This window comes from Hylobates moloch, unplaced genomic scaffold (assembly GCF_009828535.3).
Source record: "Hylobates moloch isolate HMO894 unplaced genomic scaffold, HMol_V3 SCAFFOLD_10, whole genome shotgun sequence".
Taxonomy (NCBI): domain Eukaryota; kingdom Metazoa; phylum Chordata; class Mammalia; order Primates; family Hylobatidae; genus Hylobates; species Hylobates moloch.
In genome coordinates, this window is record NW_026652285.1 from 49,119,668 (window position 1) to 49,137,565 (window position 17,898).

The following is a 17,898-nucleotide window of genomic DNA, read 5'->3' on the forward strand; positions in this document are numbered from 1 at the left end:
CAGCGCCATTTATTAAATAGGGAATCCTTTCCCCATTTCTTGTTTTTGTCAGGTTTGTCAAAGGACTTTGAAAAAAGGAACTAGAGAAAGAAAGGCAGTTTTCAGAGAGTATAGCTGAAAATTCTGAGGAATTAGACGTTACAACTACAGGTTTAAGAATTCCTAGAAAGAAATTTTTTAAATTCTAAAAAATTATAAATGTTTCAAATTTTTTATCCTACAGGATAAAAAAAGTCAAATAGAAAAGTATCCAGAGAAAAATAGGCTGCCCAAATACCTGATTTCTTACCAGAAACAATGCAAGCTAGAAGACAGTGGAATGACACTTTTGAAGTGGGCTTACTCTAGAACTCTGTACCCAGTGCAATCATTTTTTGAGAAAAGTAAAAAGTTATTTTCTGAAGACTTTCAAGAGCCAAAAGACTCTCTGAAAGATCTTTTCACATTTGTAGAATAAATGCCCAGATATTTATGAAATGTTCTTCAGAAAGAAATCAATGATCCAAGAGGGAAGTATGAGCTACAAAAAGAAACAGAGCAAAGAATGTACACTTGACCCTTGAACAACTCAGGAATTGGGCATGTTGACTCCCTTCCATGCAGCTGAAAATCTGCATATATCTTTTAACTTCTCCCAAACTTAACTACTAATAGCTTGCTGTTGACTGGAAGCCTTATTGATAAAAATAACCAATTAACACATATTTTGTATGTTACATGTATTATATACTATATTCTTACAATTAAACAAGCTAGAGAAAGGAAAATGTTATTAAGAGAATCATAAAGGAAAATTATTTGGGTATTCATTAAGTGGAAATGGATCATCATAAAGGTCTGCATCCTCATTGCCTTCATATTGAATAGGCTAAGGAGGAAGAGGAAGGGTTGGTCTTGCAGTCTCAGGGGTGAGAGGGGTGGAAGAAAATCCATATATAGGTGGACCCAAGAAGTTCTGTGCTGTTCAGGGGTCAATTGTATTTGTAAATCTAGACAAACACTGTTCAGATTAGTAACTAATTAATTTCTAGGGTTAAAAAATACAGGGTATCATTATAATCATAAGAAGCTTGTACATGGGTATAAAAGATGAGTAATCAGGGTTAAATCAGTCTAAAGTCTGTATTGTTTGGAAAAAGAGGACTGATAACGTTAGACTTTGTTGTCAGGTATTTGTGATTAAATACCTAAGATTGCCACTAAATAACAGAATACATAACAACCAAGCTGGTATAGGGGAAAAGGTTACAGAAATGAACATGAATATATCAATAAACACAGTTACTATAAATGGTCTTACTCTCTAGTTAAAGACTCATCGAAAGTCTAGTTTCAAAAAAGACCAAGTTAGAATAAGAGATATAACTAATATGAACATAGAGTATTTGAAAGTAAAAAATATATGTATACAAATTAGTCACTAAATATCTTTTTTTAACTGCAAGAGCCAGTGTTACTACATATTTATAAATGGTGTGTTTCATTAGAAAGATTAATAATTCCATTCTAAGTAAAACAAAATTGATAAAACTACAAAGCATATTAACAAACCAACAGTAAAATAAGCTTGATATGATGGACACATAAAGAATAATTGGAGAATATACATCATTTTCAAACACATGGAACATTTATTAACATTGATCACAAACTTGGCCATTGGGTAAATCTCACAAAATCCAAAGAATTGGTTCATAGAAGTAATATTGTTTTATCGCAAGTTAATCAGATTATTATTCATATCAAAAGATAACTACCCACATGTATTTAAAAATATCAAAACATACTTACAAGTAACCCATGGGCCAAATAATAAACCAGAGCTGAATTTCAAAATAGAGGCCCTTGTGGTTCAGTAGCACTGGGCATTAATTAATAATAGATACAATGAACTGTAAGAACAGTAGTCTCATTAAAGGAATTACACATTGGAATAAAAATAACTTATGAAGCCCAATGAAGGATTATAGGTAATAATTGCTAGGTTTGGGGGAAAATTAATAGTTGAGCTTGGAGTTTCCAAAATAAAAATTTTTCTTTTAAAAATCGATCATAGTTTACAATTGATTATAATTTACAATAATCTATTGTATATCTCAAATTATCGAAAAGAATAATTCAAATGTTTCTAACATAAAGAAAAGACAAATATTTAAGGTGATAGATGTCCCAATTACATTGAATTGATCTTTACAAATTATGTGACTGTATTAAATTATCACATGTACACTGAAAATGTGTACATCTCTTATGTATCGATCTTTAAAATTTTTGAAAAATGTTTTAAATTGATCATTTTTTGATGATTAAAATGATATAACCAAATGCCAGAATGGGAAGATAATTACGAGTACATTAAAATTAAAGATAGTCTGTAATCCCATTGGTTTGGGAGGCTAAGATGTGAGAATCACTTGAGGCCAGAAGTTGGAGATTAGCCTGAGTAACATAGTGAGACCCTATCTCTACAAGAAAATTTAAAAATTAGCCTACTGTGGTGGTGCACACCTGTAGAGCCCGTCTCTTAAAAAAAAAATGAAATTGTATATGACAACCCAAAATTGATCTAAATAAGATTGTATGTTCCAAATATCAAATTTGGAAACATCTGTGACAGATATGACAGGAAAGAAATTAAGAAATTTGGGCAAAGGGCATTGAAGAGGTTATTTACAAAGCAAGAAGTGGAAATAGCTAATAAATATTTGAAACATTTTCAACATCGAATATAATGGGCAGGAGGAGGGAAACAATGAGATAACAATTTTCATGTAGAATTGTCAAGGATGAAAGAGATTGAAAAACTCATATGCAGGGTTGTGTGTACACAGGGTTTATCCAGGTATTTTCTCCATACGTCATTCAGCTTGGCTTATGGCCTTTTTGTTTGCCATGCACAGAATTTAATTTTTTATAGTACTATTTTCTTGTTAAAAATTTTTGATTGATACATACTAATTGTACATATTTATGGGTTATATATGGTGTTTCAATATATGCATGCAATGTATAATGATCAAATAAGGGTAACTAGGTTACCCATTGCCTTCAATATTTATCTTCTTTCTGTGGGTAATATTCCAAATCTTCTCTTCTAGCTATTTTGAAATATACAGTAAGCTATGTTAACTATTATCATTCTATTGTGCTATTGAACACTAGACCTTATTCCTTCTATCTAACTGTATTTTTGTACCTATTACCCAACGCCTCCTCATCCCCCACACTGTCCTACCCTTCCCAGCTTCTGTTAACCATCATTCTACTCCACCTTCGTGATCAGCTTTTTTAGCTTTCACATATGGGTGAGAACATGCGATATTTGTCTTTCTGCTCCTGGCTGATGTCACTTAACATGATGACCTCCGGTTCCATCCATGCTGAGAATGTCAGGATTTAATTTTTTTTCTTTTTTTTTTTTTTGAGACAGGGTCTTGCTCTGTCAGCCAGCCTGGAGTACAGTGGCATGATCATGGTTCACTGCAGCCTTGATCTCCCGGGCTTAAGTGATTCTCCCACCTCAGACTCCTGAGTATGTAGGACAACAGGTGTGCACCACCACACCTGGCTACTGGCTAATTTCTTTTTTATTTTTGTAGAGACGCAGTCTCCCCATCTTGCCTAGGCTGGCTTTGAACTCCTGGGCTCAAGTAATCCTCCTGACTTGGCCTCCCAAAGTGTTGGGATTACAGGCATGAGCCACTGCATCTGGCCAGGATTTCACTCTGTTTTATGGCTAATATTCCATTGTGTACATATACCACATTTTCTTATTCATTCATCTGTTAATGGACACTTATCTTGGCTATTGTGAATAGTGCTGCAGTAAACATAAGTGTGCAGATATCTTTTCAATAGGCTGACTTCCTTTATTTTGGACATATACCCAGCCATGGGATTGCTGGATGATAAGCTAGATCTATTCTTAGGTTTTACAGGACCCGCCATACTGTTTTCTGTAGTGGCTATACTAATTTACATTCCCACCAGCAGTGTTCTCTTTTCACTGCACTCTCTGATCCGATCATTTCTTTGATCCATTTTTTACAGCATTTGTTACTTTCTGTCTTTTTGATAATAGTCACCTTAACCAGGGTAAGATACCTCATGGTGGCTCCATTTGCATTTCCCAGATGATTAGTGATGTTGAGCGTTTTCTTCACATACCCGTAGTCCAATTATATGTCTTCTTTTGTGAAATGTGTATTCAAATCATTTGTCCATGTTAAAATTGGATTACTTGGCTTTTTGCTATTTAGTTACTTATACATTCAGTTTATTAATCCCTGGTCAGACAAGAGAGTTTGCCAGTATTTTCTCTCATTATGTGAGTTGTCTTTTCACTCTGTTAATTGATTCCTTTGCTTTGCAGAAGGTTTTTAGCTTTATATAATCACATGTATTTATTTTTGCTTTTGTTGCCTGAGCTTTTGAGGTGTTACTCAAAAAAATCTCTGCTGAGACCAATGTCCCAAAGCATTTCTTCAATATTGTCCTTCTAGTAGTTTCATAGTTTCAGATCTTACATTTTAATTTGATTCCCATATAGGGTGCAAGGTGGACGGGAGTGGGGGGTAATAGTTTCATTCTTTTATATATGGATATCCAGATTTCCCAGCATTATTTATGGAAGAGCCTATCCTTTCCCTAGTATATGTTCTTGACACCTTTGTCAAAAGTCAGTTGGCTGTATATGCATAGATTTATTTCTGTGTTCTCTATTCTGTTCTATTGGTCTGTGTGTCTGTTTTTATGCTAGTACCATGCTGTTTTGGTTTCTACAACTTTTAGTATATTTTAAAGTCTGCAGCTTTGTTATTTTGCTTGGGATTGTTTTGGCTATTTGGAATCTTTTGTGGTTTCATATGAATTTTAGGACTTTTTGTCCATTTCTGTGAAGAATGTCATTGGTATTTTGATAGGGATTGCATTGAATCTGTAGGTTGCTTTGGGTAGTATGAACATTTTAACAATACTAATTCTTTCAGTCCAGGAGCATGGAACATCTTTTCATTTGTTTGTGTTTTCTTCAATTTCTTTGATCCGTTTTTTATAGTTTTCATTGTGTAGTAATTGTTTCAATCTTGCAACTTTTATGAGTTTTGGTTATATTACTTTTTTGTGCTGTTAACAATTTGACAACATACTCTCTACTCTTTGATCCAGTAATTCTACTTCTAGGAATTCGTCCCAAGGCATAAAATGATATCTGTACTCAAGATTGTTCTTTGTATTTTGTTAATATTACTGAATAACTGAGCAAAGTTCCAGGAAAAGAGGACTTTTTAAAAAGCTTATGGTGTGTATATATATAGACAGATACACACACACTACACAAACATTTATATATATCATTTAAGGAATTATGCTGTACATTAATAACCATTAAAGTAATATATAGATTAATATTTCGAAAGATATACATAATATTACTAAGTGAAAAAAGCAGTATATATCTCTTTTATGTAAACTTGCATGTGTACCTATCAGTCGTAAGCAGTAACTTGATTATAGTCGCACAGAGAGTAGTGGTCTGAGGCAGCTGTGCTATAAAATTAAAAGCACTGAAATGGATTTGGGGGCTTGAGTTTTGTCACTGTTAACTGTGTTACTCTCGACATACCTTTTCATATCCCTGGTCCTCCTAGATGCCCTCCTCTCTAAAAATGAGAGAAGGGATGAGCATTTAACTTCATTAGCAATGACAGATAAACCATAATGACTGTCACATCCTCCTTCTGCAGGCATGGCAGACATTAGAGGTCAGTCTTGGTGTTCTTTCTCTGGGCTCAGTCACACTTTAGAATTCTTCTCAGCACACAGTTTTAGGCCACCGTTTCTAAGCAAATTGTGCTTTATACTGAAAACTTCTTTGCCATCCTTGAGAGAGGATCTTAGAAGTTCTTTCAGCTAAAAGATTTCTCTGATCAAGGCACAAAATTATTGTGACAAGAAATAACAGAGGATGCTTTTTTGGTAAATAATTTTTTGAATTTTCTAGTATCCACATTTCTTTTAAAAAGTAAAAAGGTAAAAACAAGTAAAATAAGTGTGGATAACATATTTTATTAAATAAAATATTTTAACATGTAGCTGGTATAAAACAATGATTAATAAGATATTTTACCTTTTCATTTTTGCATACAAAATCTTTGAAATCCAGTGTTTATTTAAAGCACATCACGTTTCTGCTAATAAATTGTTATTGGAAATACTTGATCTGTATTTAAATTTACAATTTAAAAAGCAGATTCTCATACCCATCTTAAGTTTTCTAATAATTGATTTGAGTATTAGTTCTTAAGCTTAAATAAAAAATTGAGATGAGGTTGCAGTAGTCACATTTCAAGTATCTGGTAGCACATATATCCAGTGACAACTATGTGGATCAGTAGAAGTTTGGGGGATATAGAAACGAAGGTTTTCTAACTTTTAGCTTTCAAGGAGATTGTCCAGTTGGGAAAGCAAGATATCAAAAATAAATATGTCAAGAATATAATCCTAAACAATCTAATTAAGTGCTAGAAGTTTGCCATGGACAAGACAAAGTGCTACTTGGGAAGGAAGTTCCAGAAACACCACAGCTGGGTACATTCTTCACCACTCTGAGTGGTAGCAGTGACGCGTTGGCTTTGTGAGAATGGTGTGTCTTACTTTAGAAAGTGTGTGTGTTCTGCCTGCAGGCACGGGACTCGCTGTGCTGGAGAAGTGGCAGCCGCTGCAAACAATTCGCACTGCACAGTCGGAATTGCTTTCAACGCCAAGATCGGAGGTATGGGAAACCAACTCACGTGGATGTAGAAATGCGCCAGTTAGCTCTTTGGCTGACTGGCTTTCAGAATCCTTTTTAAATGGAGGTTAAACGATTGGACATATCTTTACCTAATAGTGTTCAACTATTGCTGGCCCCAACATGACCATGTTAGCATGCACTGTTAAATATATTTAGTTAAAGACTTCTGAAGCAGTCACCCTAAAATACTGTAAACACTTTTCTTTTAAACAGACTTGAAAAAAATGTTATCTAGTAGTGAAGATGGGGGTCATTGACATTTGTACCAAAATGCTACAATTGGTGCCTGGGTTAGAAAGAACTAATAATATAAACATTAGGCCATAATATCTCTATGGAAAGGAGCATTTTGTAATTCTCTCAAAGTGGAAAATCCTGGTTTTGTTTTTGTTTTTTTTTCCTTTGGCTTAGGCTTTTAAAAAGTTCCTTTTAATTGTAATTAAAATGATATATGGCAAAAATCTCCTTTTGTAATCCCATAATATAGTGATACTGTTTCCATGAATGATTCAGATTATATCTGTATGCAGGCATGTATACGTACAAACTCAATTATACATATACTTACTATAAGGACCCAGCCAAAGCAGTATAAATTTAAGCACTGATAAATGCAAACTCTTAACTTTCCCATTTGTAATCATCTTTGTAAGCAACAGCCACACACAAATGGGAAGAAAATATTGTAATAGATTCTATGGATCCTCGTGATTTTATCATTATGCCTGAAGGTATTCCCTAGGGGTCTCCTAAGGGCGTCATAAAGATGAAGCTCCTGGAACCAGGTTGACCTCCTTGTTTCCAATGCACTATTTGTTTTCAAGTGAGAAATAGTGTTGGAACTAAAAAATAAAAATGACAATTCTTTCTAGGATAGGAATACAAATATAGAGATTCCCTAACATGAAATATTTAAGGTATACAATAATAGAACTAAGAAAAGGCTTTCTGAAACTACCTTGAATATCGGTCCATAGTGCATTTGACCTCTTTCTTTCCTTTTTTTCCCCTGAATTCTTATGAGTATGATAGTTTGTTAAGCAGTAATTAATTAGTGGGGAGCATCTGCTATTTATTAAGCACAATGCATATGAAAGAGCTAAAGAAAAGAGGCAAAGAAAAAAAATTCTTCATTCCCTGAAGAATGATGAGAGTTCTGGAGGCCCCTCATCATCCCAAGAGAATTAGATCAGAGGCTGCCAGGTCAGCCCTTCTCATGGTCCAGGATATAGTTTCTCGCATACACAGACACACAGCCCCAGGTTCTTATCGATACTCTCCAGCGCAAACCCAGAAGTCTTAATAATTTTTAAAAAATGAGAGGATGAACTTGTGAACTCACAGATAAACCAACGACCTAGCTTACAGAACCTTATTAAAGAAAAAAAAGAATATATGGCAACAAATCAAAAATGTTCTAAAACAAGAGCATTCTGAATAATAAATTTAACCCCCATACCCAAGGCATGAAGGCTTGGAGTTAAATGAGGAAAAAGCAGCCTTTTATCTTTAAACTTGACAAAGTAAAATTCTTGTTTTGTGAAATTTCTATTAGAAAATGAACATCACCCTCTAAGTATGATTTACAAGCATTTTTTCGTGCATGACATAGAAACTGAATTCAAGTGTTATGCCCTACTCTCCTGTTGGCATTTAGAACACTAGTGAGCTTATTTGGGGCAATTACTGTGTTTATTTCAGACCTCATTGTACCAATAAAATAGTTTGATTTTATGCTTTTCAACAGAAAGTAAGAGGATGGAGTCGTTCATCTTTCTTTGCTAAAAAACTTGCAGATGAATTTTGAATATTTAAATTAAATTAAACCAGTGTTAGGATGCAGTACATCGAGATCATTATGTAGGGTTTTTTACTCACACGAAACAAACCATGGACAAACTTTCCAATTTTCGTTCCAAATTTTGTTGTTGTTGTTGTTGTTGAGACGGAGTCTCGCTCTGTGCCCCAGGCTGGAGTGCCGTGGCGCGATCTCGGCTCACTGCAAGCTCCGCCCCCTGGGTTCATGCCATTCTCCTGCCTCAGCCTCCCGAGTAGCTGGGAATATAGGCACCCGCCACTACGCCCGGCTAATTTTTTGTATTTTTAGTAGAGACGGGGTTTCACCGTGTTAGCCAGGATGGTCTGGATCTCCTGACCTCGTGATGCACCCGCCACAGCCTCCCAAAGTGCTGGGATTACAGGCATGAGCCACCGTGCCCGTCCCCAAAATTTTTAATGGAACTTGTTCACAGCTTTCATTCTCCGCCTCTCCTGTTAACACACATCTCCATTAAAAATTCAAAAGTCTAGAGGAAAGACAGTCAAGAGACATTAACAACCAAATGCAATGTCTTTAGAGATACATGGAGGGGAATGGAATGTTGGCTAGATGTTAGATGACAGTGGGAACTTATTTCCCTATTTTCTGTAAAAAATTTTAAGGGATGAAGGGTCACATCTGTCATGGAATTTAAAATGGTTCAACCTAATATTTATATTTTTGGATTAAGAAAACGAGACAAAATGTTAACAGTTATTGAGTAGTGCCCATGTATATATATATGTTCATTCTTCGTTCTTTCTATTTTTCTTTGTTTGCAAGTTTTATAGTTAAAAGTTAAACTTTTTTAATGCACAAAGAAGATATAGTTCCTTCAATAATATTTTTATTTCTACCAGTATTCCCACCTCAGTTCACATAGTCTCTGTCTAAACCTGTTTGATGTGGAGTTTTATTATTTAATCCCCGTTTGTCGATAACCAATATGATACAGTGTTTCAGTGATGGTGTTTAAGCTGAAGGAGAGATATGTTTACTTAACAATTAGATGCTTGGTTGTGGTTGTTTTTATGAGCCTCCAAAATAAAAGGAAAAAAGGAAAGCCTGACATTTGGCATAGAATTTATTTCTGAGTATCTTAATGTCTCTTTTTGCAAAATAGGGTTAATAGTAAATTCCTATCTGTTTGATAGAAATATACTTAAATGAAGATTAATAACTAAACATTGCTAAAACCCTTTGAGAATTATTTGAAATGTTACATCCACAGAGATTATTCTTATTTATTATTTGACATAAATAACTTAGCAAAAAAAGAAACATTAAGTTCACATCAATCTTATGATTGGGGCTAATATTAAATATGGAGGACACGAGACCATCCTACCTTGGCAGCTTTCCAAATAGTATATGACTGCTAAGATTAGATAGAATGTTTTATATCAATTATGAACACAAGTTATTCAATAAAGAGTTTAAGGGAGATGGATTGCTTGAAGGTCTCTTTGTCAAGTACTCACTCAAGAGAGGGATGAGAAGGGAGAAACTGTGGCAGCTGTTATAAGGAAAGGAACCTTAGAAAAAGAAAATGATGGATAAAAAAAATTGAAGTTTTGCTCTTTTATATACAATATGCCATCCTTTCTGCCCAAGATACTGCCTGCAAAGTATACGTTATCCTTTTGCTGGGGAAAGATATGCTCACTTAAGTGTTGATTAAAAATGTATTCTTCCCCCCGAGAATCCTGCAACTCTGTTCTTTGAGTGTTGTGTAGTGAAGCCCTGTAATGAGCTAGTTCTCCTTTCTGTGTTGAAGGAGTGCGAATGCTGGATGGAGATGTCACGGACATGGTTGAAGCAAAATCAGTTAGCTTCAACCCCCAGCACGTGCACATTTACAGCGCCAGCTGGGGCCCAGATGATGATGGCAAGACTGTGGATGGACCAGCCCCCCTCACCCGGCAAGCCTTTGAAAACGGCGTTAGAATGGTAGGTTTTAAAAGCATGGAGGCTTATACCGTGTGGATGGGTGATGATTCTCATATGAAGAATCTATGGGTTTCCAGCTGCAGTCTAGAGAACTGGATGGAGCTCTTAGGCTGAACCAGCAGGTAGGCTAATGGAAAGAGGTGGTGAACATTTGGGATTGTGAGTTATTTCTGTTCTGCCAGTGAGCTAAGAGCTAGAGAGTTTCTTCTGAAGAGAACAGAGGTATGTTACAGTGCTTAAATTCTTTCAAGGAAAATATGTTAATACGTTAATCTTGCATTCGGAGAAATAAATTCTTAGGACTGTGAAATTGAGTGAAGATATTTAACACTCTCTAGGTAACGTAAATAGATTGCCTAGTGATGCCCCTTGGGGCATCTCCCTTTTTTAATACTTTCCCTACTTTCTCTCACCTCTGTCCCAGGACAATATTATTTGTGTTCCAGCTCCTGATCGCTACAACCAAGTAGCTTAATGCATCGTTCTTTTCCTTAATTACACCAAAAAATTGATTGACCACTCTCCCCCAAAAAACTAACCATATAATCTAATGTAATAAAATGTCTATTTCAAATTACAGATCTTAAGAAACCCTGTCTTATTTAAATTAAATTTTAAAAGTAAGGATACTAATCTTTGTAATCATGAAAGGAGGAGAGCTTCACCGGAAGTAATGTCTTTTTCTTATTCGTGAATGGACCTTTGGGTGATTTAAAGCATATAATTAGTCTTGTTCATTTAAGGCCATTATTGATCTGGCCCTAACCTCCTTTTTCTTCCTCCTCTCTTTTACTCCTTATAATGTGGACGTGCTCCACTCCTATCCATCAGCACAGAATGCTTCCCTTGTTCCTCCTGCATAGCTCCCGTGCCTCATCCCCAAGTCCTCCCACTGTAAGCCAAATCCTGTTTGACCATCAAGCCCCAGCTAAAAAAGGTTTACCTCTCCCCAGAAGCCTTCTCACTGCCCAAAGTAGAATTAACTATAAACAGCCCCTACCTATGCTTTATATTCTTACAGTGTTACATAGAATTCTTATCATACTGTGCTTTCTATCAGAGTTAGTTCTGGGTATATCTTCCTTACTAAATTGCGAGTTCCTAGAGAGCGGCACTTGTGCTCCACACATCTTCATGGGCTTTGCAAAACCTAGACAGTGCATTGAATTCTAGTGAGTATTCAATAAAAGTTGTTGAATCAAATGTAATTAACTACAAATGATGCTAACCACAGGGTTGTTAAATATCCAGCTCAGATACTTACAGTGGCATTGTTGATTAATGTAATGTTGCAACTGGAGTAAAAATAATAATGATTTGCCCACATCTTCATGGGATTTTTGTTAGGTTTTAATAGAAGACTGAGCTAAGCTGTCTTCTAATTATTCAGAAGTAGACTGGAGGATAAAATTATATACTTATTTTATAGGTACTTCCTAGCTGAATTGATAGTTCAGGTTTGGTTAAAACATTCACTTTTTTTTAGCTCTTTGTCAATTTTCAGCTTCCTGTATTAGAGTCTTTTAAACCGTAGGATAATGTTTTAACTCATTGTCTAGAAGTTTTCTTTCAAGGTGTCTTAACAGCAAATGAATATAGTTCTGTGTAATCTGGTGATTTCATTACTGAAGCCACAGACTACAAATTGCTATGATCTCTATGTTTTCAATAGAATGATCATTCAAATTAAGTAAACCAAGCACTGTTCATATTTAATCATAAAATTGTATGTACATGGCTCTTATAGTAAAGAGCAATCTGGACTTTCTCATTAATCTGAAAATACTTAAATTAGTAATACACATAACTTCATGACTGCACATGTATATATAAAGAATGCCCCATGTTCAATAGCTGGTTTTACTAACAGACTAGTAGGCATGTCACTGAAGCAGAACACATGAACCAACAATTTTAAAATTTATTTTTGCTGGGGAGTCTTTCATTCAGTGGAAATATTAACTGGAAGCTTAGTGTGTAAAAAATTAAAAATGTGGTACTTTGGTTAAAAGAAGAGTAAAAAGGGGTTAAGATTAGAAACAAAATCTCCTGAGAAAATTATTCCAACACATTAGGAAGATTATATTTAGAAATAATTTGGAGGAAATTTACTTTATATTGATTATTAATTATGAAAGTAACCTATGCTTATTGGTATAGATTATACACAAATGAGTGTAAAGATGAACTTAATAGATTTCCCCACCCAACTGGGTAACCACTGTTAAGAGTGTAAGCTACATGTTTCCATACTCTTGTGCATATTAACATGCAAACAGAGATTATATACCTCTGCACATTACTATTTGCACCTAACGGTCTACCCTAGGCATCCTTCTGGGGCAACCCTTAAGAATAGAACTCATTTATTTTATTTGTTTCAAAATTTTTAGAGTATAGAGATACCATAATTAATTCAACATTCCACTGAAGATCTTCCAAGGTTTTACTTAGGGAAAAAAAGGAATTCAGTTTTAAATCAAACCACTTGCTTTTAGAGTTGAGGTAGTAACAAAAGAAATAACTACCAATAAGAACAAATTGTTTTTTGGCTCATAGCATCGCACATCTAAATATGGAAAAACCGCGGTGATGCATTTAAATGTGATGAGGTCAAGAAGATAGCGTTTTCATGTGTTTAATACAAATAGGCTTTCAGGTTAGGCTAGGATTGAGTCCAATATTTGCCATTTACTTCTCTCTAACCTTATGTAGATCAAATTACCTCTCTGCTTCCATTTTCTCATCTAAGGTAGGACACTAATAGTACTCACAGAGATGTTATAAATGCAAAATGAGATGATAATGCATATAAAGCAACTACTATAATACCTGAAATATAATAAATACATTTTATTTTTCATAGAAAAGATCATGTCCTCCTATAAAACTATTTAAATGTGTCCTCAGTCCATCATCCTTCTCTCCTATACCATTTCCACACTGCCTAGTTCCTGATCATTAAGCTACCTGTTGGGGTAGATTAAAAATAATATGATGCAGGCCAGGTATGGTGGCTCATGCCTGTAATCCCAACACTTTGGGAGGCCAAGGAGGGCGGATCACCTGAGGTCAAGAGTTCCAGATCAGCCTAGCCAACATGGCAAAATCCCATGTCTACTAAAAATACAAAAGTTAGCCGGGTGTGGTGGCGGGTGCCTGTAATCCCAGCTACTCAAGAGGCTGAGGCAGGAGAATCACTTGAACCCAGGGGGTGGAGGTTGCAGTGAGCCAAGATCATGCCACTGCACTCCAGCCTGGGTGACAGAGTAAGACTACGTCTCAATAAAATAATAATAATAATAATAATAATTAATAATAAGATGCAAGTCAGTGTAGCCTTCCTGAGCTCTGTAGTGTCATTTATTTTGTTCTTCCTATGTCTGTACAAACCTTCAATTTCACTTGCCTTTAAAAGCATATCTTCAATTTCAATGAGATAGCCTCTGGATATATAAATTCAGTCTAGTTATCCGTGTTTGTAGTCCTGAATTTTGTTTGTATTTTCCCAAAGGATGTTCCTCTAAATATCTATTAATATATAATTTAATGTTTTAAGCAGTATATTTCTCTTTTCCAGGTTAAATAAATCTTTTTTATGAGGCATCAAGTGAGACAGGAAATTTTATATTCTTTGATAGTATTATTATTTGCATTTTTGTGTCACACACATTGTCAAAGATAAAGAAAATAATTGAATTAAAAACTTAATACAATATTCGATTATAGGGTACAACAAAGAAATAAATAAGTGATTTGTTGGCTTAATTACTTGGGGGATGAAGAAATAAATGACTGATAAAATAATTCCTTCAATTAGCTGGCTGAAAACCTATGCAGCAGCCTAAAGTCATTCTGGCCTATTGGGGTTTATCATCTACAAAAATGTAGGGATTGGAATTTATTTATTCATCATATTAAGCTTAGCAAGCTCCCACTTTCTATTTACTGTAGATAAAGGGGTGAAAAAGACATCTGCATCTTCTATGTAATACATAAAAGTTCCTACATTCTAGCAACAAAACAGGAAACAAGGATAGAAACAATCAAGACTATTTCAGCTGAGGGTAAGTGTATGAATAAAAGTAAACTGATTTCTGCTGAGGGAAAGCACAGCTGCCTTAGTTAGGGAAGACAGAACATCCTTTTTGAGGAGGTGATGTTTGAACAGAGACATAAATGATAACAAGCCCATCGTATGAAGAGCTATTATATGCAGAAGGAACAGAAAGAGCAAAGAACCCCAGGTAGGGAAAGATTTAGGTGTATTTCCAGAACACAATACTGATGTAGGTGTTGGGGGCAAGGTGGAACAGTAAGAGGGCCAAGGGAGATGTGTTGGAGGGGAAGGCAGGGGCCAGCTCAGCAAGGCTTTCTAAATCATGGTGGGCATATGAATTGTGTTCTGTTATAGGAAGCCATGAAAGACTAAACAGAATTGTGGCCTGACCTTACACAATTTTAAAAGATCACTGCTGTGTAAACAGTAACTGTATGGGGTGAGAGATGAAGAGGCATGACTGGAAGATTGAAGTGGTCCAGGAGAATGTTAGACCAGGGTGGCAGCAGCATCAAGACCATCAGAGACTTCAGGCAGCAATAGATAAGCCGAAGTATCAAGAGAGATTTTCACAGAGGAAATAAATACATTTTGCTCAAGGCATCCAAGTATTGATTGCATCCATTCTTTCTGCAAGCTAATGAAAAAATGTAGCAAATATTGAATTTCAAAATGCTCCCTACTTGTTTACTATAAGATAAGCATTTGGCTCAAAGAATGTAACACTGTTTTCAGAGACTTTAACAAAATCAGAATTGATTCAATTTATAGCCCTTTTAGAATTAATGTGGCAAAATTACATTAGAGAAACTATGTTAAACAAACCATGTCACAGTTGACAACGTGCTCTTTCTTCTAAGGAGCTATAAAATTAAGTGCAAGAGTTAGAGTTGTATAATTTGGGCTGCATACAATTAATAGTAATAATAATAGCAACATGAATATTTAACATTTTATCCAGTTTATTATACTATAGTCATCTTCTGGGACTTAAATAACATTTAATCTTCATGATGATCTCAAAAGATAGGTACTGTTTCTCCCAATTTATAGGGAGAAAAAACAGAAATTCAGCCTAGCCAAAGAAGACAAAACATAGGCTTCAAAGAAATCTGGTAAATTCTGTTACATGTTGTCATTTTGATTTTTTTTGGCACACCTGACCTTCCACCTTTGTCTGTGGCCACATACTCTAGTTTTTCTTCTGTTACTTTGGTGAATTAATTGTTCATCTTCCACCTAAGGCCACCTCCTCCATTTGTTCACTGGACCCTACCCCATGTCACCCCATCAAAGACCTGCCTCAAAAAAATTGTTTTATCAAAATTTCTCCCTCAACTCTATTATTACCATCAATATCCATTTGTACTGTTCATCCTCCTGTCTTAAAAGAACAAGAGGAGACTCCCTCTTTGGTCTTTTTAAAAATAATCTCAACTTTATTTTAGATTCAGGGGTACATGTGCAGGTTTGTTACATGGGTAAACTGTGTGATGCTGAGGCTCACCCAGGTAGTGAGCATAGTACCCAGCAGATAGTTTTTCAACCCATCCGCCCCCTCCTCTCTCCCCTCCCCACAATCTGCAGTGTCTGTTGTTCCCATCATTATGTCCATGAGTACCCACTGTTTAGCTCCCACTCATAAGTGAGAGCATGCAGTATTTGATTTTCTATCCCTGTGTTAATTTGCTTAGGATAATGGCCTCCAACTGTATTCATGTTGCTGCAAAGGACATGGTTTTATTCTTTTTCATGGCCATGTAGTATTCCATGGTGTATGTGTACCACATTTTCTTTATCCAATCCACCATTGATTGGGCACCTAGCTTGATTCCATGTCTTCACTATTGTGAATAGCGCTACAATGAACATATGAGTGCTTGTGTCTTTTTGGTAGAACAACTTATTTGCTTTTGGATATATACCCAGTAATGGAATTGCTAGGTTGAATGGTAGCTCTGTTTTAAGTTCTTTGAGAAGTCTCCAGACTGCTTTCCACAGATGGTATCCCATTGTGGTTTTGATTTACATTTCTCTGATGATTAGTGATGTGGAAATTTTTTTCATGTTTGTTGTCTGCATGTGTGTCCTCTATTGAGAAGTGTCTGTTCATGTCTTTTGCGCATTTGTTGATGGGGTTGTTTGTTTTTTGATTGTTGAATTATTTAAGTTCCTTATAGATCCTGGATATTAGACTTTTGTTGGATGTGTAGTTTGTGAATATGTTCTCCCATTCTGTAGATTTATTGATAATTTCTTTTGCTGTGCAGAAGCTTTTTAGTTTAATTAGATCCAACTTGTCAACTTTTGTTTCTGTTACAATTGCTTTTGAGAACCTGGTCACAAATTCTTTCCCAAGACCCATATCCAAAATGGCATTTCCTAGATTTTCCTCTAGGATTCTTATAGCTTGAGGTCTTACATTTAAATCTTTAATCCACCCTGAGTTAATTTTTGTATATGGCGAAAGGTAGGGGTCCAGTTTCATTCTTCTGTGTAAGGCTAGCCAGTTATCCCAGCACCATTTATTGAATAGGGAGTCCTTTCTCTATTACTTATCCCAGCACCATTTATTGAATAAGGAGTCCTTTCTCTATTGCTATTTTTTGGTTGACTTTGTTGAAAATCAGATTGCTGTAGATGTGTGGCTTTATTTCTGGATTCTCTATTATATTTTATTGGTCTACATGGCTGTTTCTGTACCAATGTCATGCTGTTTTGGTTACTGTAGGCTTTTAGTATAGTTTATATCAAGTAATGTAATGCCTCTGGCTTTGTTCTCTTTGCTTAGGATCACTTTGGCCATTTGGACTCTTTTTTGGTTCCATGTGAATTTTAGAATAGTTTTTATTAGTTCTGTGAAAAATGACATTGATAGTTTGTTAGGAAAAGCATTGAATCTATAAATTTCTCTAGGGAGTATGGCCATTTTAACAATATTGATTCTTCCAATTCATGAGCATGGAGTGTTTTTTCTATTTGTTTGTGTCATCTCTGATTTCTTTTAGCAGTGTTTTCTAATTCTTCTTGTAGACATCTTTCACCTTGGTTAGACGCATCCTTAGGTATTTATTATGTGTATGTGGCTATTGTGGGTGGATTGCATTTTTTTTTTTAAGTTGAGATGGAGTTCACTCTGTCACCCAGGCTGGAGTGCAGTGGCGTGTGTGATCTTGGCTCACTGCAACCTCTGCCTCTGGGGTTCAAATGATTCTCCTGCCTCAGACTCCCAAGTAGCTGGGACTACAGGTGTGCACTACCATGCCCAGCTAATTT

The 17,898-nt window shown here is 35.5% G+C and overlaps 1 protein-coding gene across 3 annotated transcripts in view; it reads left to right on the forward strand.

Moving 5' to 3' along the window:
* Window positions 1–17,898, forward strand: part of PCSK5 (proprotein convertase subtilisin/kexin type 5) — a 465,201-nt gene that overhangs the window by 168,611 nt on the left and 278,692 nt on the right. For all 3 annotated transcript variants that reach the window (XM_032164318.1, XM_032164319.2, XM_032164320.1), the window contains exons 6-7: window positions 6,684–6,772; window positions 10,390–10,562. In XM_032164318.1, the coding sequence (XP_032020209.1) occupies window positions 6,684–6,772; window positions 10,390–10,562 (262 nt within the window). The remainder of the gene's footprint in view (window positions 1–6,683; window positions 6,773–10,389; window positions 10,563–17,898) is intronic.